Raw genomic sequence first — 26,757 nt, 5'->3', positions numbered from 1 at the left:
GGGCATTTGCTCCAAGACTGGTAAAGGATTTACCACCTTAACATTGTCATTTTGTACAATATACTCAGCAAAATGCACAGCAAAAAAAGAATTTTCCATTTTCATGAAAGTGTTTTGCCCAAACATCTTCAAAATCCTGAAGCTAGCACAGGATTATTAAGGTACCACAGAACTTTCACTATTTGCTATTCCTCTGACAGTCCATCATATGAAATAGGCATAACCCATATTCTGCCCTTGGCTCTTTTCACCAGTTTCAGTGGTGTGGGGGGCAAGAAAATTAATCTTCTTAAAAGCTGCTTCTAACATTCATCTACTGCCTTTTCACACATACACAGCCTCAAAATGAAGGCCAACTTTTATTTACCCTGTATTATTAACATAAAACATGCACTCTAATCCTTTCTGTTGCTTTCACAGTCAAATCACTGCCACTTAGATTTTGGTCTGGACTTGGGAAGCAAGCCCCATGTTTCCGAGTCTCACCTACACTACCTTGTGAGTCATCCACAGGTACAGCAAAAGCCAGTTGCTCAAGTTCTTTCTAGCAGGGACAGTTCCGTTCAGGAGTTATGAAGACAGCACGCATGAACTGAGGATCTAATATCCCCCTTCCCTTGAATTAAATAAGCCACCTTATGCAGAGAAGGTGTTTCAGACTTCAGATCAAGGCACGTGTTTATTCTTCTACTGAAAACAGATTTTAATTCACCGGTTTGCCCGAAGAACATAATGCCTTCCAGAAATGCTGCTAGGAGTCTACCAAATCCATGAAGAATAACAAAGACAATGGCAGGTATTTTTTAAAAAAATATCTCAGTATAATATTAACTGCATTTTAGGAAATATTTTAAATAATTTCTGAAGAATTTAAAGGGAAGGTGAAATGAATTTAGCATAAAATGTTTCTGTATTCAGTTTCCATTGGTCTTTAATCTGTAAATGTCTAGATTTACTAACTGACCTTTCATACATTACTTGGAGTAATGATGTCTTTCAGCTTTTGAAGCCTGTGATAGCCAAGAGTCACATGTTGTAAAACTGCAATGAAATGTTGCTTTTAGATTTAAAGAGCCAGTGTAGAGCTCTTTAAAGTTTACTGGGTGACTTTGGGTCAGCACTCTCCACTAGCCTCACCTCTCAGATTGCTGTGATGATAAAGCAGAGGAGGGAAGAAATCTGGGATTCTGGGATTCTCAGCAGAATATAATCTGACAGATAGATCTGCTGCGTCATGCTCAGCAAATAAAATACAGAGTTTAAATTCTCTGTGTTACATTAATGAAACATAAGGAGTTCTGAAATCATGCTACTCCACACTGGGTTCATTATCTTATAAAAACCACCCAAAAAAGACATCTAATTTTAAAACACCCATGAATGCATCTTCTAAGCCATTTAAGTTTAGCAGGCTGCTTATGATTATGACATTCTGCAGAATACCTGACTTGGCATAATTGCCTGTGTTCAGCTAATTTACCAATAAGTTCTTAGACAGTCAAAATATTTCAGCTTGCAAAGCAGCAAAACTCCTACCTAATCTTTTAGACAGGTGAAATAAACGTTTTAAATAGATTGTTTTTAAATGTGAAAATTCTGAAGTGACCCCATCATCCCAGGTTATAAATCAGCGCATTACTTAGTTTTTAATACCAAAAAAGTGTAACTAATGATTTCACAGAACCAGGATTGCTTTCTAAGATTCAGACTGTATGCTTCTATGATCCCATTGTCTTATTGATTAAAAAACAGAAGCCTAAAAGAAGCCATAGAACAGTAGTTTTCATTTGTATGTGGGTGTTTTGGGGGGGTGTTTTTTTCTTTCATATGCCTATGCCTCCCACAGCTCATCCTGAACTTTCCTCTGCTCTTTGTGGTTTATTCTCACCCTTTTCTGCAGAATAAATGGTAGAGCATAACTGTACTTACTAGCTGTTGGTATTTTAGGACTGACTGTTGGGAAAAATGAAAGTGGGTTTACTTGAAAAGAGCTATCCTGGCCTCACAGGGTGTGTGAGAAAAGTTTGTTCAGAAAAGATTTTTCCCCAGATTCTGAATTTCCTGACAGCTTTTCAGCCTGAGGAGACCTTCCTCTCTTTCAGCCTTTTTTCAACCTTAAGGTTTCCCCCTCTGCAATGCATGGCACTCTCCATTCCCAACCACAGGTGTCTTCCCTGAACTCCCTACCCTAGAGGGATTCTAGGCAGAGTTAACTCATCAGCCATACAGTTCTTCTGTACATGTAGTAGCATGTAGTGCTGTCTGGGTTACTCCTGGCATTGTGGAATGCAATGTTCTGAACAATATGCTGCTCAGTTTGCAAAAACACCAGCCCTTTCTTAGGTCTTTCTGCACTCAATCCTGGATTCATCTACACCGGGATGACAAGAAAGATCTCTTACAAGAATGCCAGAACTGGAAGTTTTATGTTGTGCTTTCTTAAAATTCTATGCTGTTGCTCCATTTCCAGAGTAAGAACCATTCTAGGAAATCAGTTTTTTCAATCTACAAAAGCTGCTTATAGTAAAAAAAGAAAAGAGCTGCTGGACAGAGGAACATCCAGGAATAAAAATAAACCTTAAGAAATTGTAGGTGTTTAGACTTCAGTAATTATTTTAGCATGTGGATTGCTGGATAAAATACTGCAAGGGCAACAGGATTGAGATGTCAATACAAATCCTTACCTCACATCACATTCTGTTCCTGAAGAAGCAACTGTGGGAAAGGGGTCTGCAAAGGCTGGGCAAAGGCAGGAAAGATACCAACTGCAAGTCTTTGGATCCAATATTATGGAAATATTACAGTAACCAGATTTTAAAGTGATGGTCATATGATGTGCAGGTCAGTCCAAAAATACCAACATATCACGGCTCCACATGATGAAGCAAATGTTCCACTATTTATGGGACAGGAAATACTAGGTCAATGACGGAATGCGATTGTACAAAAACTCTTAAAATATTTAACCACTTATACTGTTGTTTTATTGCACTCTACCCTACATATGTCTTTAAAAGTCCCAAAGGTGGTTTTAGTATTTTCTGTGAATTAAGACCCAGCACCATGCCCATATCCAGCAACTGTAAGCAATGAACAAAGGAACAATGAGCCAAAACCATGTACAATGATAACTTTTGGTGTATACATATTGGGGGCAAAATTAATGGGTTCCAGAAACACTGACTCTTTACCCTACATTTGGGTTTCTCCTTTGAATTTAGGCGCAGGAATATATTCTTTTCTCTTCTGTTCTGAACTTTAAAGCAACAAATTCAAAAGTGAACTGCTCTGTCATATCTACTACAGAAAAAAACAAAAACAAAGTTAAAGCTACTTAGTCACATTGCTACACTATTTTGTTAAAACTCTGGGGAATATTTGATAATACTCTTAGGAATGGAAGAGTTCAGGTTCAGAGAAAGAAATTGAGTTTCTAAATGCTCTCAATGACTGTGCTATGGAGCAGATGGTAACAGAACCTACCAGGGGTGGGGCGATCCTGGATTTGGTCCTAAGTAATCCCCAAGACTTGGTGAGAGATGTAAAAGTAATTGCACCGCTTGGGAGCAGTGACCATAACATTATTGATTTCACTATTTGTATAAATAGAGAGTTGCCCCAAAAGACCAGCACAACCACGTTTAACTTTAAAAGAGGTAAATTCTCTGAGATGAGGAGGCATGCGGAGAGGAAACTGAAAGGAAAGGTAAATACAGTCAAAACCCTTGCAGAAGCTTGGAGGCTATTTAAAACTACAATCCTAGAAGCTCAGATAAAATATATACCACAAGTTAGGAAAGGCACAAACAGGTATAAGAAAAGGCCTGCATGGTTAACAAACAAAGTAATGGAAGCTGTAAAACGTAAGGACTCCTTTAAGCAGTGGAAAGCTAGTCCAAGTGAGATTAATAAAAGGGAACACAGGCTGTGGCAAATCAAATGCAAGACTGTGATCAGGCAGGCAAAAAGGGACTATGAGGAGCATATTGCAAAAAACATAAAGACCAACAATAAACATTTCTTCAAATATATTAGAAGCAGGAAACCAGACAGGGAGGCAGTGGGGCCCTTGGATGACCAAGGGGTAAAAGGATTACTGAAGGAGGATAGGGAAATGGCTGAGAAGCTGAATGCATTTTTTGCCTCCATCTTCATTATGGAAGATGAGAAGTGTTTGCCTGCTCCAGAACCACTTATTTTGGAAGGGGTGTTGAAAGACCTGAGTCAGATTGAGGTGACAAGAGAGGAGGTCCTACAACTGATAAGACAAATTAAAAACTAGTAAGTCACCAGGTCCGGATGGCATACATCCAAGAGTTTAGAAAGAACTCAAAGTTGAACTTGTGGATCTTCTGCCAAAAATATGTAATCTTTCATTGAAATCTGCCTCCGTTCCTGAGGACTGGAAGGTAGCAAATGTCACCCCCATCTTTAAAAAGGGATCCAGAGGAGATCCGGGAAAATACAGGCCAGTCAGTCTGACTTCAATACCGGGAAAGTTGGTAGAAACCATTATCAAGGACAGAATGAGTAGGCACATTGATGATTAACATGTGGAATTCACCAGACCACAGAGTCAATGTAAACTGGCACTGCAAAGATTATTCTTATGATTCCTGAAGCTTTGCATGGTCTGGATACTGCATTAGTAATAGAACATCATATAATGCTTACAGAAATATAATATTCTAATACATTATCAGGAGTGGATCAAGCCATTTGGCTGCCCTCAGTGGAATGCCTCCTGTGCCACCAGTTGGGTCCATGGTAGAATAAAAGTCAAGAGTTTGCATTTCAAAAAGTCTTCTTCTCTCACTTTCCCCCAGCAGCTGTTCCTTTCTCCTTTCATCCAGCCATAATGATCATGGTTGGAGCTAAAGAAGGGGAAGAGGCAGGAGATACAAGTGGATGAGAGCAGATGTGGTTTAAAAAAAACCCCTCAAGACAGAGGCTTTTAGAAATGCAAAGCCTTCATCTCTAGCCTGATCCCAGCTGCTGTTCTTGTCCCAATCCTCCCCCTCCTGTCTCCCTTGTCATAGGTGAGAAAATCTGATATCTTCAGGAAGTGCTGCCATTCATCATCAGGGTGGGGCTACACTTCTGAAGGTATCTCTGATTACAGCCAGAGGAAGCCTAGAGGGGAATGCCTATTGGGGCAAAAGTGCTGGGCCACCATCATCATATCCCTCAGCATCCACTTGTGCCATAAACTAACAAGCACTGTATTTATTCATTTAAAATATCTATATCCCATCTCTCCATAGACTCAGCATAGTATAGCACAGGATGGAGCAGACAACCTTCTTTCCTTGAATGTCTCCACACATAAACTCAGTGAAGCTGATGTGTACCAGCAAAGAAAAGATGGGGGAGGAGAGATGGGCGTTGTATTTGACTGGTTACACCAGGAACAAATTGAGCCCCAGAGGTGCTGCCAGTGCCTTAATTCCTTGGGTGGAAAATGGCCCTACATGCCAAGCAAAGAAACATGCTACTATTCTTCTTGTATGCCAGGGATTGCGGACGCTTGGTGCACAAACACCATGTAAGATCTAGACTTTGCAATAAAAAGAAAAGAAGCAAGGTACAGCTCCAGTGAACATAATGCACATAATACAGCTTCTATCACATGGAGACTCTGTGCTCAATTAACACAGAGAGATAAAGAATGAAAACAGGAAGAACAGTTTCAATCTACCCTCCATTCATTGACAATCTGTTTTAATATAGGTTTGCATATAGCTGCTAAGAACATTGTTTAATCATTATCTATTCTGATTGGTAGTGACTGCCAGCATGGATAAAAATTTTCTAGTCCCTGGAATTGGATATATCAAGGATTTGACATAGGAGCAAGTGAACCATAATGTGATTGAAAGGAGATTAAACAGATTCATGGGCAATAGGTCTGTCAGTGGTTATTAGCCATGGTCACTAAAGGGAACCCCCACATTCAGAGGCAATGGACTTCTGAATACCAGTGCCAGGAGGCAACATCAGGGGAAGGCCTTGGCCCTATTGTTTGGCCCCTTAGAATAACTGGGCCATCCAGACTAACTGCACCATCTGCTGTGTAAGACTAGATAGACTGCTGGCCTAATCCAGCTGGTATCTTCTTATATTCACATTCTTCTATAGCATATTCAGTTTCTAAACAATTAAAGTTCTGGTCGCCGCACCTATAAAAGGATATTATAGCATTGGAGAAAGTCCAGAAAAGGGCAACTAGAATGATTAAAGGGCTGGAACACTTTCCCTATGAAGAAAGGTTGAAACGCTTGAGGCTCTTTAGCTTGGAGAAACGTCAACTGCGGGGTGACATGATAGAGGTTTACAAGATAATGCATGGGATGGAGAAAGTAGAGAAAGAAGTACTTTTCTTCCTTTCTCACAATACAAGAACTCGTGGGCATTCGATGAAATTGCTGAGCAGACAGGTTAAAACGGATAAAAGGAAGTACTTCTTCACCCAAAGGGTGATTAACATGTGGAATTCACTGCCACAGGAGGTGGTGGCGGCCACAAGCATAGCCACCTTCAAGAGGGGTTTAGATAAAAATATGGAGCAGAGGTCCATCAGTGGCTATTAGTCACAGTGTGTGTGTGTGTGTGTGTGTGTGTGTGTATAAAATTTTGCCACTGTGTGACACAGAGTGTTGGACTGGATGGGCCATTGGCCTGATCTAACATGGCTTCTCTTATGTTCTTATGTTATGTTAAAGGAAAAGCCCAATATATCTGTAGCTTGAACAGCAGCTTTGAAGTAATATTGGATATGTGTCTGAATCTACATATGAACATCAGTGTTCGTTATGTTTGAATGCAAGGATACAATACAGCATGGACCTTCTCAGACCTGGACCTTAAGCAACAAACTGGGCAAATATAATTGCAATTTCTGGTATCAACTTCTATTAAAAAACACAGCAAATCTGACACACTCTTGTTTCAAATTCCACTGTCACAGAAAAGACACAGTTTACTTCTGCAGCAACATTCCTTATCTCTGAAAGAACACATACTGAATAGCTTATCCAGTAGTCTGGAAGCCAATAATACTCCAGTTTCCTAGTGACAAAATGAACTCCATATTTGCTGGAGTTCCAATTAATTTGAGTTCCTGTTCATTTAACTTAATCAACACTGAAACCTTTAAAGAGACAATGTTAGTCATTCAAAACAATGCAAAACGTTTTAAAAACACATGCTATGACCTGTGAAAATAAAACAACTCAGGGCACGTGGGCCATTCCACTAACTATGGCTGGTTAGGGAATGTCATACCAGGATCTGAAATCACAGTTTATAAACTGGTTGATTAACCACAGTTTTAAGTATGGTTTCAAATAACAAACAAATGTGGTCTTCTGAGGCTTGAGCTTAGCTTGCTCCTCAGCATTATCCCAACAGTATAGACTGGGACACAGTGGAGGAGGCGGAGCAAAAAAAGTAATGAAAACAGCATTTGTCAAGACAAACCAAGATTTTGATGAGCTGGAACCCAAAGTAACAAACTAACCATAATTAAAATAATTTCACATTATGTCTGAACAGAGTCATTGTCTCCTTGAAGACAATGACTGAACTGAGTCACCATCTCAATTTAAAAGGGGGGGGGAGCCCTGTGATTAAAATTCAGCTATTATCCAATTTGGATGCTTGAAGAGAACCTTGACGTAGATGCTATGAAATCAACAGAGGCTCTTGTAGTAATATCATAATTTATTTTATCTAGTTTTCGTGTTGGATAGGATGCATAGAAAATTAAGACTGCTGTGGGAATAGAGTTGGGCTTTCCAGTACACTCCTTTTTATTTTATAACAGTTGTGTTCCTCATACCCATAAAAGCTATCCTTCCAGACATCTTGGTATTTATTTTTTTGGCAATAATTACTAATATTTAAAAAATCTGAAACAGACTTGACTAGGATCTTCTTCTTGCCAATATGCAGCCCCTTGCTCTCTTGCAAATACTGATGCTGCGAGCATTCTCTCCTCCTTCAGGGCACTTCTGCTTAAGGCTTCCTTTCACAGAGATCCATACTGTGAGATGACTCTAATGTTACTTCTAACTTGTCACTTGAACCTAGCCCAGTGTCTCATCCAGGATGAGACAAGGACATAAGCACTGAGGGAGGGAAACCAAAACTACAATTTATTTGTTTGTTTTAAACATTAATTAGCCACCTTTCTATCTTACAGGGACATCAGGGTAACTTTCAATGTAAATAATAACAAAATACAATAAAATGCATAACAACCACTAGTTTAAATCAATAATTTAAAACTGCCAATAGGTAGAAGAACTACAATGTTAGCTCCTCCTGGCAGGCCTTGATTAACCAGGAGGGGCATGGGTCCAGATCACAAGTAGTTGGGCGTGCAGGGACAAGGATTCTGTCAACTTCCTCCAAGCTGAGTGGGTCGAAGCAGTCCAGGTTCAAACTAGAAGACACACACGGAGCCTCGAGTTCACTCACTGTATCCAATATGGCAGGGCAGTCATGGCAGAGTGACTGGACCTTGTCTGCAAAAAAATTCGCAAAAGCCTTGCAGCCTATCTCCAATTCCTTAATATTTGGCTTGCCTTGTGGCAATGTAGTAAAATTCCGAATTATCCTAAATAATTGTGCCGGGCGCGAATTTGCAGACGCAATCTTGGCCGCAAAGTATGTTTTCTTTGTGGCCTTGACTGCCATCTCATAGGACCTCATAAACTCCCTATAAGATGTTCTAGTCACTTCGTCACGGGTACGTCGCCATTGCCTCTCTAGCCATCTGAGACCTTGTTTCAGCTGGTGTAACTCCGGGATGTACCACAAAGCCAGCCTACTCCAAGGCCGTAGAGGGCATAGAGGTGCGATCTCGTCAATGGCCCTAGAGAGCTGGCTATTCCAGGTCTCAACCAGGCCATTGAGGGAATCGCCAGAGGGCCAGGAGTCCCGCAGAGCCATTTGGAACCGTTCTGGGTCCATCTGGCTCCGCGGGCGAGCCATAATAGGCTCGTCACCTAAACAGGTTTGGGGTGGCATATCTACACGAACCCTAAGGGTGAGGTGGTCCGACCATGGCACCACTTCGGTGGTTATATCGTCCACCATAACCCCGGCCGCAAAGATCAGGTCTAACATGTGTCCGGCCTGATGAGTGGGGGCTGTGACAAATTGAGAGAGTCCTAGTGTCGCCATGGATGACACTAGGTCCGCCGCCTGACTGGAGGCCGGGTCATCAGTATGGACGTTGAAGTCACCCAGGATCACCAGCCTTGGGTGCTCCAGCCTGTCGCCACCTCGAGTAGGGACAGTAAGGCGCTGGCTGGTGCGTTAGGCGTACGGTATACCAGCCAGATCGCCAACCCCTCTCCAGCCTCCCACGTCAGACCGGCACATTCAATACCCTCGATCTTTGGAGCCGGGAGCGCCCTAAAGGAGTAAGCCTCACGTATAAATAATGCCACTCCTCCCCCCTGCCCGCTAGTCCACGATTGGTGAAAGACCGAGTAACCTGGGGGAGTTGTTTGTGAGAGGGCTACTGTATCTCCCTCTCGAACCCAGGTTTCGGTCACGCATGCCGGGAGGAGCTAAGATGTCCTATACGGGACATCATAAATAGATCTCTTTCTGAGGGCTTTTTTCCAACGCCCCTGAAGGAGGCAGTGGTCCGCCCTCTCCTGAAAAAAGTTACATCAGATCCGGCCGAATTAGCTCATTATCGGCCAGTCTCAAACTTGCCCTTTTGGGGCAAAATTATTGAGAGGGCTGTGGCATTGCAGTTACAGGGCTTCTTGGATGACGCTTCCACCTTGGACCCATACCAGTCCGGCTTCCACCTGGGCCACGGGGCGGAGACAGTGTTGGTCGCCCTCATGGATGACCTCCAGTGACATCTGGATCGAGGCAGCTCGGCGGTATTGCTGTTGTTAGACCTATCGGCTGCGTTCGATATGGTCGATCATCGGCTGCTGGCCTGCCGCCTCGCCGACGCAGGAATTCGGGGGCTAACCTTACAGTGGCTTTCTTCCTTCCTTGAAGGTCGGGGACAAAGGGTGGCAGTTGGAGGAGAGCTGTCCCAGAAACACCTACTTAATTGTGGGGTGCCTCAGGGCGCAGTCCTCTCCCCGATGTTGTTTAACATCTTCATGCGCCCCCTTGCCCAGATCACCCAGAGGCATGGGCTGGGTTGCCATCAGTACGCTGATGACACCCAGCTCTATTGATGGGCGGCCGGACTGGCGATGCCTCTATAAATCTCGACCGGGCGTTGCAAGCCATGGCAGGTTGGATTAAGTTGAGTGGGTTGAAGCTGAACCCAGAGAAGACAGAGGTCCTTTGCGTAGGTTGCAGCGGGCTGGGAGGGGAAATCCCTCTACCAGCCTTTGACGGTGTGTCACTGATACCAGTGCGCAGGGTCAAGAGCTTGGGAGTGCTACTGGAGCCTTCCTTGACAATGGAGGCACAGACAGCAGCCACTGCTTAATCCGTCTTTTTCCATCTCAGAAGGGCGAGGCAGTTGGCCCCCTTCCTGGAACGTAGCGACATGGCAACAGTGATCCATGCAACGGTCACCTCGAGATCAGACTACTGTAATGCCCTCTACATGGGGCTGCCCCTGTGCCGAACTCGGAAGCTGCAGCTAGTGCAGAAAGCGGTGGCCAGGCTGTTAGTGGGACTACCTCGATGGGAACACGTGCAGCCTAGGCTGAGGGAGCTGCACTGGCTTCCAATTGTGTTCCGGGTTCGCTACAAGGTGCTGGTTATCACCTTTAAAGCCCTATATGGCCGAGGACCTGCCTACCTTAGGGACCGTCTCTCTCCATATGTTCCCCAGAGAGCACTGAGATCTAGTTCCCAAAATCTCCTAAAAATCCCTGGACCAAAAGCACCCTCAAAAGCCCCACTACCATCACAAAAGGTTGCAGAAAATAACACCTTTTACCTGACATTAGGTTGTATCAACAACAGAAAGCATTTCTTTCAGCTGATCAAAGGGCTTCATATACATTACAAAAAGTCTATAAGGAGGTCAATTTATCATTCCCACATAGGAAGACCTAGGTTTAAAAAGGGTGACTTGCCTACAGCTACTTAGTGAGTTCATGGCAGAGACAAGATTCAAACTGAGGAGCTCCTGATTTGTAATTCAGTCCCTTAATAATTATGCTCAGCCAGTTCTGGAGAACCATATAACAGAGACAGAGTATTTAAGTGGGTAGAATTTTGGACTAGGATCTTGGAGACCCAGGTGAAAATCTCCACTTTGCCATGAAGCATGCTGGTGATCCTGGACCCCCACACCCCTCTCTCTCAGCCTAACCTACCTCACAAGGCTGTTCTAAGGATAAAATCAGAAAGGAACAACTATGCACATGGAGTGAAGGGCAGGATAAAAATGTATTACATACATAGCAGCCAAACTGAGAGAGATCGATGGCTTTCATGCAGTAGTTTCTGTTACTATTTCAACTTGATGATTTTTAAATAGGCCAAATAATGCAAACACCCTAGCAATTATAATTAATCCATTGTCATCTGTGTAATTTCAATACATCCTACAACTTATGATTTCATTTCTTGTGCTGGGTTGTATCAGGGATTTACAAAACCAGTCTATCAACATTAGTGACACAAATTGCACCATATAGGCAGCATAGTATACTTAACATTCACTATATATGCCAAGTTTTTATTTTACTGTTGCTAAAAAAATGTAGCAACACAAAAAAAGTATCTAGGATTTGTCAGTAAATAGTCTTCCATACTAAAATTCATATTGAAGCAGCAATGTAGGCAAAAAATCTTTATGATATTAACTACTGCCCTCTTATAGAGCCCCGTGACACAGAGTGGTAAGCTGCAGTACTGCAGTCCAAGCTCTTGCTCATGACCTGAATTTGATCCCAGTGGAAGTTGGATTTAGATAGCCGACTCAAAGTTGACTCAGCCTTCCATCATGCCAAGGTTGGTAAAATGAGTACCCAGCTTGCTGGGGGTAAAGTGTAAATAACTGGGGAAGGCAATGGCAAACCACCCTGTAAAAAGTCTGCCATGAAAACATTGTGAAAGCAATGTCATTCCAGAGTCTGACACGACTGGTGCTTGCACAGGGGACTACCTTTACTGCCATCTTAAGCCATTGCTGTCAGTTCCCATTTAAAAAGATTTATTTGCTACACATTTTTTAAGGCAAGACCACTGGACATACCTCCTTAGGATTACATGGGCAAATGAATTTTAGCAGGGATAAATGTAAAGTTCTGCATTTAGGTAGGAAAAATCCAATGCATGGTTATAGGATGGGGGAGACTTGTCTTAGCAGTAGTATTTGCAAAAAGGATCTAGGGATCTTAGTGGATCATACGCTGAACATGAGTCAACAATGTGATGTGGTAACTAAAAAGGCAAATGCAATTTTGGGCTGTATCAACAGAAGTATAGTGTCCAGATCACGTGATGTGATGGTATCGCTTTACTCTGCTCTGGTAAGACCTCACCTGGAGTATTGTGTTCAGTTTGGGGCACCACATTTTAAGAAGGATATAGACAAGCTGGAACGGGTCCAGAGGAGGGCGACAAAGATGATGAGGGGTCTGGAGACCAAGTCCTATGAGGAAAGGTTGAAGGAGCTGGGGATGTTTAGCCTGGAGAGGAGGTGGCTGAGAGGTGATATGATCACCATCTTCAAGTACTTGAAGGGCTGTCATATAGAGGATGGTCTGGAATTGTTTTCTGTGGCCCCAGAAAGTAGGACCAGAACCAATGGGTTGAAATTAAATCAAAAGAGGTTCCGGCTCAACATTAGGAAGAAGTTCCTGACAGAGCGATTCCTCAGTGGAACATGTTTCCTTGGAGGTTTTTAAACAGAGACTAGGTGGCCATCTGGCAGCAATGAAGATTCTGTGAATTTAGGAGGAGTTTCCTGCATTCTGCATGGGGTTGGACAAGATGACCCTGGAGGTCCCTTCCAACTCTATGATTCTATGATCCTTACAGAACAAGATCTACATCTTATATCATTGCAGTGAAAATCAAATTGGATAACTATTTGTCATAGGGATCAGTTATCTGCTGTGTGCATATGTTCACATGCATTTACTGACAGAATTTGAAGCAACTCCTACTTGGCCACAAAAAAACTAAAGGGAAAGCTAGAGACACGCCTTGCCTACCCAAAACTGCCAGTGATAAGAAAGAAAAACCAACCATCACTCTTTGTCAGTTGTATGAAATCTTAAATAATTCCTGTTTCCTATCTCCCATATCCATCTTCATAAGAATGGATATGGGAGATAGGAACCAATTTCCAAAAGCATAGCCACTTATTGGCAGAGTGTATCTTTCTTGTATATATATTATTTCACGCCATTTTTTATTTTATTTTATTTTATTTTTTTGGCATCAAGCCATAGCTGACTAATGATGGCCCCATGTAGTTTTCAAAGGAATAGTTGTTCAGAAATAGTTTGCCATTGCTTGCCTCCACCTTGTAACTTTGGTATTCCTTGGTGGTCTCCCATTCAAATACTAATCAGGAGTCCAGGACCGACCCTGATTAGCTTCCAAGACCAGGCTAGCCTAGGCTATCCAGGTCAGGGACCATGGGTATAACAAAATCCAGTCCATCTCCACCTTGAACTAAAGCTTAAATTTATAAAATGCATACTCATTTGTCACCCTTTTACTTATATTTATTGTCTTGACAACCACTTCCTTGGTTGGCAAAATGTGTGGTGGTGGCAGTTTCTTTCCATCATAAGGGGTACGCCAGAACCTTTCACATACTGAACCTGGTTGCTGCTTGTGACATGCTGTGCAATAGGTTGTGTAGGCTGAGCTGTAGAGGGGATTGATGAATAGATACCAAACTTTGCTTTGGATGTGCCTTTGATCTCTTGTATATCTGATTCTCTGCCAATCTTGGTCATCTTTTCTAGATTCAGCCATGATATTCATGACTACTCCACAAATAAAAGCCAAAACAACCCTCCCACAAGTGGCCTGCACCTGCACATACAGTTTCCAGGTGACATAGTATATAGTATAGGAGCTCACTGTATGACAGCCAAATGAAAAGAATAAAAGTGTTCATAGACATCTCTTGTCAGTGAAACTGGTTTTGTTGTTAAGTAAGTAAGTGTTTTGTTGTTAAGTAAGTGCTGTAATTCCTCATCATTTCTTACGCAGTCTTTGGAGACATAAACACAGCTCATAAAAACCATAAGGTTCACTGAAGATTCACTCCAAGGACATAACTCTCTGGAGTGGCCTTGGGTCAGCCCCACCTACCTCACAGGGTGTCTGTGGTGGACGGGAGGAGGTAAAGAAGATTGTAAGCTGCTCTGAGATTTGAAGTGTAGGGCGAGGTATAAATCCAATATTATCATCATCATCTTTAGCTGTGTATTCCTGTGGTTATTCCATGTCCTCTGGCAGTGAATTCCACATTTTAATTACTTGCTGTTTAAAATAGTAGTTCCTTTTGTCTGTCCTGAATCTACTACCTATCAGCTTCATTGGATGCCCTCAAGTTCTAATATTTTGGGAGAGCAAGAAAAAGTTCTTTGTCAACTCTCTTGGCACCTTGCATACTTTTATAAACCTCTATCATGTCTCCCTTACTTGTTTTTTTTGTCTAAACTGAAAAGTCCCATACTTTTCAGTCTTTCCTCAGAGGGAAGCTGCTCCAACTCCTTAATTATCTTGGTTGCCCTCCTCTGTACTTTTTCCAGCTCTGCAATGTCCTTTTGGAGATACTGTAATGAGAACTTTACACAGTATACTGAATACATGGGCATTATAAAGTGTATAAAGGGGCACTATACACTTTACACAGGGGCATTACCATAACACATTTTATTCTCACTCCTTTTCACAATAATCCCTAGCACAGAGTTTGCCTTTTTCACCACTGCAGGACACTGAGTTGACACTTTTTTTGAGCTACCACTATGACCCAAGATCTTTTCCCCTCTCAGTCTCTGAAATTGAACATTAGGTGCTGCAGTGCTAAGTGAAGCTGCCACACACAGGCTCAAATGAAGTTTTAGCTATAGTGATGTTCAAAATATGGCATTTAATGTGGTGCAGTTTCTTAGTCCTTTCCAACAGCTATAGTCTAACCTCCAACATCCATATATTCCTCTATAACTGCAGAATTAAGTATTTTCTTACTACTAGAACACTCATTAAAGCACCAGGAACCCTTAATATCGAATGGGATATGATCTTCTTACTACTAGAACACTCATTAAAGCACCAGGAACCCTTAATATCGAATGGGATATGATCTTCTTACTACTAGAACACTCATTAAAGCACCAGGAACCCTTAATATCGAATGGGATATGATCTTCAGTGGAGGCTGTATTTGCTTCTATAACAGCTATATAGGAAAACAGTTTGAATCCAGTGGCACCTTTAAGACCACAAACTTTTATAGATATATGCTCTGGTGAATAAAATTTTGTTGCTCTTTATGGTGCCACTGGACTCAAAATTTGTTTGGGAACCAGTTTGGTACAGTAGTTAAGTGGACTCTTATCTGGGAGAACCAGGTTTGATTCCTCACTCCTCCACATGCAACTGCTGGAGTGACCTTGGATCAGTCACAGGTTCTCACAGCGCTGTTCATCTCAAGAGCAGCTTCTGTCAGAGCTCTCTCAGCCCCACCTATCTCAGCCCATTTGTTTATAATGTAATTTACTGATAGTACTTATGTTCATTATGGAATAATCCTTTATCGTTCCTTATTATTGAAGTCATCAAACATGATACTGAGTGGGGCAACCACAGAACTACATTGCACAAACATCATCTTCTTTTCCACCTAGGCTTAACATATCACAATCCATTCCACAAGCCATGTAATTGTCTTTCTAAATTAATCTGGGAGATACCAGGCAAATGTATATGTACACAAATATACCAAACACTTACACTTGCTCTCTTCAGTCCTGTCAACACACCACCCTACTTGAGTAATTTAGTATGCCTTTTAAACATATAGCCATCCCATATAAAACACTGTAGTTGCGTCTTTCAGCAGAATATGTCGGAAACAGCAATTTCACCAACTATTTTTATGATATTCCAGGTGCTTCATAATGCCTAGTTTTGAACTGGGATGCTGCAAAAGCAGGAGGTATACTGCGCTCCTGATCAGCTCACACATGTGGTGGCTAGCCTGTATATAGCCTTGTAGGTCATATATTGTACAGACCTAATCAAAGAAATAAAATAAAGGCAAGTAGAGAGATTGACAATAAAGACCCTAATTTTAAGATTTTTTTAAAAAGAGGAGAACATTCTTATTCAGGGGAACATTCTTACTCAATGTTCATACCTTCAAGAGTTAATTTACAATCCAGGGTAACATACAAAAAAGTATTATAAAAATTATAACGGGGAGGGACGGTGGCTCAGTGGTAGAGCATCTGCTTGGTAAGCAGAAGGTCCCAGGTTCAATCCCCGGCATCTCCAACAAAAAAGGGTCCAGGCAAATAGGCATGAAAAACCTCAGCTTGAGACCCTGGAGAGCCGCTGCCAGTCTGAGTAGACAATACTGACTTCGATGGACCGAGGGTCTGATTCAGTATAAGGCAGCTTCATATGTTCATATATGTTCAATTAGAAAACAAGCAGCATAAAGCATCTATATGAAATATATCTCAGACAAGAAAAGAAAGCCATAGGAATAGTAAAACAGCAGCAATATTAAAAGAAAATGAAGAAGCCAGTAGCAGTAAGCATAATCATTAAAAGCGTGGGAAACTAAATCTTCAATACTGATGCATAAAATTTAAAAGAAAAGGAGAAGGGAATGCCTTGATTAGTGTTATTAAGAAAACCTTATCGCAGGCAGTCACCCACCTTGCCTCTTCAAATTACTGAGTAGAATCTCGGGGAGGGGACGTGTAACAATTAGATAAATTTATATTTATTTTATTTATTTACATTATTTATAGTCCAACTTTGTCACTGAGCCTCAAGTCGGATTACATAGAGTGAGTCAGGACAATCAACAGGATGAGATTTAATAAACAATAGAATAGGATCAGGATTGTAGAAATCTGGAACCAAACAGAAATGTAAAAACCAGAACTGAAGAAAAGCATAAGTATTAACCTGACACATTAAATGCCTTAAATGATGCAAAAAATACATAAGAGGATCCTACTTACAACAACCTATACACAATAGTATAGACCATAGTCTCTAATCATTTATCCAAGTAGCCTTATAAATCATGTTGTACAGTATAACCCAATTACCTGTGTATGGGAACATATAAGGGCTAACAATGGTCCCAGACCATTACAAGATTTCAAGGTAAGAACCAAATACTATGAATTGCGCCCAGAAATTAACTGGCAACTAGTGCAATGCTTTTAAAATTGTGAGACGTGTTCTCAATAATCTGTACTAGTTAACAATCTAGCAGCTGCATTCTGAAGTTTCCATACAGTGTGCAAAAGTAGCCCCACTCATAGTACATTCTGGCAGTCTAACTGGATGAGATCATAACAAAGATATTTATTTATTTATTTTGGCAATTTATATTCTGCTTTTTCCCAAAAAATGGGCTCATCTGTGTACAAATGCTGCCTTTCTATGAAATAACTTATTTAGTTTATACTATTTATATCTCATTTATGTCCTTGAACTCCAGGAGGCAGCTGGTGCGTCAATCAAAGTTGGTTAAGGATGATAACAGAAACATACCACTTATATTGTTGGACTGGTAGCACCATTAAGATTCAAATTTGATTCTTTAGAAAGAATGCAAGAACAAGCTGGGGGGAATCTAATCAACCAATAGCATCTCTGTTCAGTGTGGGCTGAGTAGCAGATTACTGGCCCACATCAAATTCATTATATTTTTAATGCTTGTTCAGAATATCTACCATCTCATCTGAATCTATTAAAAAGGAGAAATAGAGTTGTTAATGGTGCTTTTCTCCATATTCTCAGACAACATCTCTCAGGATATCATGTAGTCATTAAATAGCATGAGCCATAAAAAAAAGAATTTGGCAGAACCTCATAGCATTGTACCAGGGGACTGAGCAGCAGTCTCCCAATAGTATCTTCTACTAAATAGGAATGAAATCTTTGGAGCATATTTCTCTCAACACATATCCCAGACAGACAGCACAGGATACCATGATTGACTGCCCTGAACATCTCTGAAATTTCCAGGAGAATCAACAGGGTTATATTCCTCTCATCTCTTGCCTGAAGAAGGCTGTCAAGTAGGGGCAAACAAGACAATTTCAACTTGAACATTCATCAGAAACTGGACTAGATGGGATATAGCTAAACTATTCCATCCATTAATACTTGGGATTGCATGATCGCCATTTATTCAAGCATCTTCTTTTAAAATGGAATGTTTGCAAATGGATTATAGTAGTTAAGATCATGAAGAGATAATGTGGACTTCTTCAAGAAAGGCAGCAAGACCATTTATTTAAAGACAGTTCAAACTATCTCTGGATCCAGCCAGTTATCATTCTTTGTTGTGAAAAGGCATATCTAGATGCCATTACACTTCAGTCCCCTGAAGAACATCTCAGATTTCACTATATACTCAATAACATGGGGAATAAGCTTACATACTTCCTTATAACCTTAATGATGTTTCCCTGAATTAACCACTTCTTTCCCGAGTATTTCAACAATACATCCTGAAAGATGTTTCTCTAGTCACTATTTTTCTCTTAAGAACTATACCAAAGATATCCCCAGTATTATTTATGTGATCACTTACTCTGGGATGAAGATGAAGTGACATAAGAGTTATTTTACCAGAAGTGGACGCTGGCCAACTTGTTTCACCCTCTAGTTTATAATTCAATCATCTGTGAGACCCTTGGGTACACAAAGATAATATTGCAAAATAGACCTTTGCTCAAGAAACTTTCAAAAAAAAGTATGGCAGACATGACTTATAGTCAGCATGAGCTAATAGCCAAAATAGGTATACAATCCAAAATACAGTTATATTTACATTCCTTTGATTTCATCGGACTAAAGAATGTACCACAGGGGCCATGTAACAACAGTTAGTAGGTTACAGGTAGTATAATCACATCTAATATCTAAGACAGGAAAGTTAGCTTGGAAAGAGTTAGCTATTGGCCCTCTTTTCTCTTTCACACAAACATGCACATATTTACCTGCCCACAAGGTACAATCTGTCTTTGTTGCATTCTTTCATGTCATGCCATAGACTCATGAGAACTATATAAATGATAATTATCTGGAGACAGACAGACAATTAGTTTTATGATCCAGAGGTATGAAGGAGTGGTTACTAAAGGCCAATGGCTGAGATAGATTTGAAGGCAGATGTAAGCTGGTAAATGATGGACATGAAACTTAAAATCTGAGAATTAAAATATAGCTTGACAAGAACAATACAGACAGTGATTAATGAAGCATAAAGCGACAAATGGACATCATTTCTTTTACAAAACAGCCCCCCTATAACATCATCTACATACATTGCCAGGACTTAGTTTCCTGCAAGTACATGAGAAGCCAATGCCCAGTCTTTACATACAGACTCTTGAAAGGCCAACCTGTATCTTAGGAGTTCATGTTTGCCCTAAAATTAGAAAATAACCTGTAGAATATGTTGTAGAAGGCTTTCACGGCTGGAGCTCATTAGTTGCAGATTTACCAGGCTGTATGGCCGTGGTCTTCGCATAGTAGTACCTGACGTTTCGCCAGCAGCTGTGACTGGCATCCTCAGAAGTATAACACAGAAAGAACTCTATATTTCTGTATTATACCTCTGAGGATGCCGGTCACAGTTACTGGCAAAATGTCAAGTACTATGATCCCAAGACCATGGCCATGAAAATCTACAACTAACCTGTAGAATATTTTGACACCATCACACTCTGCTTCTTCTCTTACCAAAGTGTTAAAAGATGCTGCTATTCTTAGTGAACTATGTGCTTCCTTGTAAATATCTTCACTTCCTGTATTTTTCAGAAATTAAAACTTGTACAACCCACGATGCACCCCATATCAATTGCCACCAGCATGTCTCCTGAAAAGCATTTGATCTGCAAATCATCAATAATAATGGGGTCCAATGTATCATATGTGAAGCTTTCAGGTAATCTTTTTTAAAAATTTGGAATTCCAAATAGAGAAAATGTAATTATTCACATGATTGTATATGCTTTTTAGCCACACAATTTGTAAATAACTTGTCCTCTAAGTTAGTTACATATGAAATCATATTCAATTATTTCTGCTCCTGTTTTATAATTAGATTAATACTCTAACCAATATTAAGAGCAGACCAGTTTTAAACATAGAAAGACCATTATCTAAACTTTTTTCTATTTCTCAGAATACTGAGTGGAAATCCATAATATCAACATCAATTCTGTATAAAAAGAACATTCCTGATAATCCACTATGCCCACTCCTTAATGTTTACTTCATTTATGGTCTTTAGTTATAAGTATCATGGTTTAATGTACAAAGCCTTCCTAAACTACAACTGCATTTGATTACCCTGTGTAAGTAAAATAAGGCCTTACGAGGTTAATATAGCATCTAAATAATAACTGCATTGTTCAGTAATGTAAAGTCCGACAATAAACTCTTTAATTAGTTACCCACCACCTGCTACCAGTTTCAGCAGGGTTGGATGTACCAGGACACAATGTGAAGCAATTGCTTCAGAGGGCAAGTTCCAGAGGATGTGTGATGCAATGTTCTGCAACACAACTTCTAGAGTTAAACACAATAAAGCATCAAAAGTGGCATGGGCAAACAGGTTTCATGCCAAAATGTCTACAGCACTGATGTAAAGCTGTCAAAAGTAAGTTTCTTTCCTGACACATATTGTGTCAACCGAAGTCAGACAGCATCTTATTCATAAAACCTGAATTGGAACTAGGGCTTTTGACATTAGTGCATGGACTAGTTTCAATGTAAGGCATCAGGTAGTTGAATCACTCCCCTTTGCATCTCTTGCAGTCTTCACAAAACAATGAACAAACCTAACAATTACAGTAGAATGTACCACAGTGTTTTTAGTGTTGTATTTAACGAAAAGGAACATGACCCAGAATGTAAGACAAATCCCCTTAAACAGAGCTATATGCCGAAGAAGATTAATTTACATCATTGTAAAATTCACCAATAAGATGCCCTCCTTCCCCTGCTCTTTTTCTTGGCAGCATATGTGCGGAGAAAGCTCTCATCTTTCCAGGTCAATATTATTATTTTTTTAAAAAAAAACTGGTTCTGCTTTGCCTTTGGTCTTCACTCTGGAAGCATCATTTAATGTTCATATATCACTCATGAAGAATGAGTTATTACATCCCTAACCAACCACAAAGAGGACCAATTAATCTAGATCAGGCTCCCCTTATTTCTACCAGTCTTAAATTCATGCACATTTAACAATTGTATAAGAAAAATAACCCTCCACCATTTCAAAGAGCAAATAATGGTTACATTAACTCATTAATGGTTGTTATGCTTCTGAGCGATGCTTTAAAATCCATTTCATCATTAAAACAGAAGGGTGGCTCACCATATAAAGGGGTGCCTAATCCGGGCAAGGAAATCTTTAAAATGCAACTAAATGACTAATTCATACTGGTTATGAAGGGCTATTGCCACAAAGTGATGTTGATTCCACACTCCTTTATCATCACATTAATCATTATAACTGTGAGAATGTTCCTCAAACTAGCAATGTTCTTGTCTCTAGCAAGTGATTCATATATCAGGGCCTTTACTGATGTAAACTAGTGAAAGATATAAGCCACAGAACTGCATATATCTTCCTCAGTCTGCATATATCTTCCTCCTTTTACACAGATTTCCTCATCCTTAACCGCAATCCATTACATCTCTACCCATTTCACCCATGTTTAATGCTTGTAGCCAACTACAAATACAGGCCCAGTTAGGATGCTTATGTCTTCTTCACACACTATACATGTATTTCTATGTTAGGTCAGCATCTGGAACTCTAAAGACTGTTGCTGAACCAAAAACACAAGGACAATCTGAACAGACAGGGTCAAGTCTTGGACATCAGCCATTTGTCTATGGATGAGAGGTCTGAATTCTGAGTCTACCTCCCACTGCCAGAAAAAGCAGGCCTACCCAAACTATGGGGTAGCCAGGTCCCCTGGACCGGGAGGGGGGGGTCTTCAGCTTTTGGGCATACTTCTCCCCACACACACACAGCTTACCCCCTTACCATCATCAAGCCAGAAATAAACATGATGTACCCACATCACCCAAAAGTGATGCGGGGACATCATGCAGCAATGCTCTGGTTTTGGGGCAAAGCTCTATGACTTGTAGCTAATTCTACAAATAGAATTCTAATTCTACAGTGTGGTCCAAAAAACCAGAGCAACACTGCCTGACATTCCCAATGTGTAGATGTTATTTCTGGGTGATGAGGACATGTCATGGTGCTCGACCTTACTCCTGGAAAGCTCCCTCCCACCCATCCCCTGCCAGCATGTGATTGGGACCTGGCAAACCTAGGGGTAGCAGGTCTACCCATAAGCAAGCTGATGCCCCAACTACAAGCATGGTAGGCTTGCAGGCATACAGATCCTTGCACAATATCCGCTGCTACATTTGAGGACCCATAGATTTGCGCTAACAGATTTACAATGCAAACCTAAGAACACTTTCCACTGAATAGAGTACAGTAGGATGCTGAGTAGGCCTGCTTAGGAGCAGCTTCTTGATCACCTGGCATGGAGTCAACACATTGCATGAGACTGAAGGGGTGATGTAGTTCAAAACTGATGTCCCAAAGTCTTTCTTCTTAAAGGAATGGGGCAGCCAGCATTTAATCATGATCCAAAGACAAGGAGGGAGGGAGGGAATCTGCAAAATAATATTGGGGCATTCTATTGTTCCACAGTCTCATGCTCTTGATTTGTCTTGTGGCATCCTTACACCTCCACTATTCCACAACTTCCTTATAATTCTGCTGAGCTGCTCTTAAGCGTTAGGAACAGCAGATATTTAATGTCCCAACCACATATATTTTTTCATCAGTATGCTTCTGCATCTTTGACTAAACATTGCAGGACTCTGTCAAACAAGCCTTTGCATGCAGAGAGGAACTTAGTCATCTGCTTCACTCAGTATACTTGTACAGCTGGCTACAACTGCTTCAGTTTTAAAAATAAATGCTTTTCCATCTCATGGCTAAAACAGAATTCTAAAGCCATTGTCTGTAGAATACAAACACAGGCTATAATGAAGAATGTCCTTGAAAAAACAATACAGTTGCTACAAGGCGAAGGCAGAGAACTCCTCCCCCAATTTTACCAGAGTGAGACTACCTCAAATGAGTAACCCTTTCAGGAGGGGGGTGTTTTCCTATATTTATAAATATTAAAAAAAACCCTAATAAGACAGTTCCCAGTTCCTTCTGCCTGTAACCAGATTCTATGGACTTCCCTCTATCGGCATCCACTGCAAAACAAATCTGCCAAAAGCCTATCTTAAAAGAAGCTCCCCTCATGATTTGATGGGTGCTGAGCCCCATTTACACCAGCCTTAGCAGAATACACTAATGCCATCCAGCAGAACCATACTCAGGAAAGTATACAGAAAAGATGAGGACCAGGAAAAATACCACCTGATGCTATTAAGCAGTAGCTAATTCAAATTCATAACCATAATCTGCAATATTAGACAGGAGGGAGGGACACTTTAAATGCCCTAAGAGCAAACCAAAGAAGGGCCGTAACTACTCAAGTCTGTTCCTGCTATACCTTGTCCTACCCAAGCCAATTGTAGTTTGGAATGATTAATGAGGATAGGCCATTCCAAGGCTGCATGGTAGGTGTTCAAGACTCACCATAACCAGGCCTCTCTCTGCATGCCTCATTTTCCTAATCCCACTGCAAACAACTAGGCCCAATCTATTGACTGCAGTATCTGGCACAGTAGCATATACACACAAGCCAAGAATTTTAAAAGATACTTTAGAGAAGTTCACGTGCCCAAAAAGCACAAGAAGTGGAAGCAAATCTTCTGCTTCCTCTTCCAAGCAACGTGTGAAGACCATTTTCAGTGTAACTATGAATTAGTGTTCCCATAGTTACATGAGAGCAACATATGAGAAGCTACAATTGTTAACCAACTTAGATTCTTTCTTTCCATCATTTCCATAGATCAGTACCATCAACCGAGTCAAGATAACAGTATTTCAACCAATTATTCACAAGGTCTGCTTGGGAATTCTACAAATAATGAGTTTACAACTATTGTTTTACCAGTGCTTTACCTCGTCATCTTCCTGGCAAGCATCTTGCTGAATGGCTTGGCTGTATGGATTTTCTTCCACATTCAAAACAAGACAAGCTTCATTTTCTACCTTAAGAACATTGTGGTCGCGGACTTGCTAATGACTCTGACATTTCCATTTAAAATCATTCAGGACTCAAGAATGGGGCCGTGGCACTTCAATTTCTTCCTATGCCGTTACACAACAGTTCTGTTTTATGCCAATATGTACACCACAATTGTATTTCTTGGACTCATTAGCATTGACCGGTATCTAAAAGTGGTGAAACCATTTGGAGATTCCCGGATGTACAGCATCACTTTTACCAAGATTTTGTCGGCGTGCGTTTGGATTGTTATGACGTTTTTGGCAGTGCCAAACATGATCCTTACAAATGGTTACCCAACTAGGAAAAATATAGGTGACTGCTTAAAACTAAAAAGTCCTCTAGGAGTAAAGTGGCATGAAGCAGTCCTATACGCCAACAACAGTATCTTTGTCATTGTACTGACAATCCTAATAGGATGTTATATTGAAATATCCAAATATATCCATAAGTCAAGCAAGCAGTTTATTAGTGCTTCAAGTCGCAAACGAAAACACAACCAAAGCATAAGGGTGGTTATAGCTGTATTTTTTACTTGCTTTGTACCATATCATTTGTGCAGAATACCTTTTATTTTTGGCCATCTGGATAAATTTTTCAGTGATCCAGCACACAAAATCCTGTACTACTGCAAGGAAGTGACTCTTTTCCTGTCTGCGTGTAACGTGTGCCTAGATCCAATTATCTATTTTTTTATGTGTAGATCATTTTCACGAAGGCTGTTCAGGAAGTCAAACATTCGAACAAGGAGTGAAAGCATTAGGTCGCTACAGAGTATCAGAAGATCAGAAGTGCGCATATACCATGATTACACTGATCTGTGATATTACCACAAGTCATTCAAAGACTTTTTTCCTTTTGTGTACTACCATAGGTTTGTTATTTGTATATAATAAAAGTATTTTGTTTGATTATATGTTTTTTTTAAAAAAAAAAAATGTGCCAAACCAATCAAAGGTCTCATATTTCTCAACTGCAAGAGAAGCATACAAATACAGCCCAATAATCTTTGAGAAAATGGCAATATCTGAAATGGTGACTGAAAAAGAGGTTTGAGAGTTTGGCAGCAGTAGAGTAGTTACACAGTGCCATCTAATGGAGAACATAACAACAAAGCATGCTGTTTGGCATCTTCAGAATTGCAATTGTAGTTGATTCAGACAATGCTCTCTGAATTGTACCTGTCAACTGGGACTCCGACTGCATAAACCTAAATTAAGTCTGTAAAGGCCAGTTTCACAGTTACAAGATGTACCACTTAACTTTCAAAGAAATTATCAGGTTACAATTTGCAATATGGAAAACAAAAAAAGAATACTTTTGAAGAATGCAAAAATGATGTACATAATCACAAGGAGGTATGTAAAAAAAACCAGGGATATATTGTGAACTCCAAATCAAAATCACCACCTGAAACCACAGTATGAGAAAAAATATATAATAAGCAATTACAATGTTCGACATATCAATAACAACTGTAGGAATACAAAACAATAGGCAATATAAATATATAATGCATAAAAAGTATACAAAAGAGTTAAAACGCATGACAGATAGATTGAAAGCCATAACTATTGCAAGTGAATCTTCATCAGAGTGTTTCTGTATTATCCTGCTTATTCAGACTGTTTTATTTTTAAGGACAGGCACAAGTTTAAACCAAGCAGCTGGAAATAAGTTCTCTTGCTTATGCTATGTGAGGTGCAAATAATTAGAAATGATGAAGGGTCATTTTGTAAAAAAAAAAAAAGGAGGTGCTGAGCTGATTAACACAAGTCATTTGCATAACTCATATGCATATGCCACATGCCTCTGACATCACCAGAAGGTGTACTAAATTCTATCAGCTCAGCATCTATCTTAAAATGCTTCTTGAATTATACTTGTCATAATAGAACCTTACTCCCATTATGCTTTTAAATTTACTTTCTCCTATGTTGACACTGTGCCACGAGGAGGATTTCTATCTGTCTGCTTTATATGTTTTGATTATTTTCCCATTTTTTGTGGGGGAAAATATTAGAAATCTTAAAGTTCAGCAAAATTCTCACAGCGGGTTTGAAACAATGAAGCCCAAAAGCAAGTATATGGTGGGGAGGGCGGAATAAGAAAGAAAGAGCACAATAAAAATTAGAGGCTCCAGAGCTCCGCTCCTGTGAGCTCCTGCCCAAAATGAGGCCTGGAAATTATTATGTTAGGGTTTGCAACATGATCTATGAGACTGCATCATAAGTAATGTTAGCCTTGAACTTCACAACCAATTGATTCTCTACTACAAGTATGACAAAACATTGGCATCTTATAATACTTCATTATGGTGCAGGAGAAAGCTGTACAATATCAAGGCAAT

At 40.4% G+C, this 26,757-nt stretch overlaps 2 protein-coding genes across 3 annotated transcripts in view; one reads left to right on the top strand and one right to left on the bottom strand.

Moving 5' to 3' along the window:
- MED12L (mediator complex subunit 12L) overlaps positions 1-26,757 on the bottom strand; it is a 247,335-nt gene that overhangs the window by 127,487 nt on the left and 93,091 nt on the right. The gene's annotated exons all lie outside the window — the stretch shown is intronic.
- On the top strand, positions 508-25,242 carry GPR87 (G protein-coupled receptor 87). Of its 2 annotated transcripts, XM_060242345.1 has the most exons (3): positions 509-796; positions 19,999-20,125; positions 24,189-25,242. In XM_060242345.1, exons 2-3 carry the CDS (start codon positions 20,023-20,025, stop codon positions 25,229-25,231), a joined length of 1,146 nt encoding a protein of 381 aa, XP_060098328.1. In that variant the 5' UTR covers positions 509-796; positions 19,999-20,022; the 3' UTR covers positions 25,232-25,242. The 2 variants fall into 2 exon arrangements, with proteins under 2 accessions (XP_060098329.1, XP_060098328.1); XM_060242346.1 differs by lacking the exon at positions 19,999-20,125 and having other exon boundaries at positions 508-796.

Source organism: Heteronotia binoei, chromosome 6, assembly GCF_032191835.1.
Source record: "Heteronotia binoei isolate CCM8104 ecotype False Entrance Well chromosome 6, APGP_CSIRO_Hbin_v1, whole genome shotgun sequence".
In the NCBI taxonomy this organism is placed as follows: domain Eukaryota; kingdom Metazoa; phylum Chordata; class Lepidosauria; order Squamata; family Gekkonidae; genus Heteronotia; species Heteronotia binoei.
This window is presented reverse-complemented; position numbering and strand designations above follow the sequence as displayed.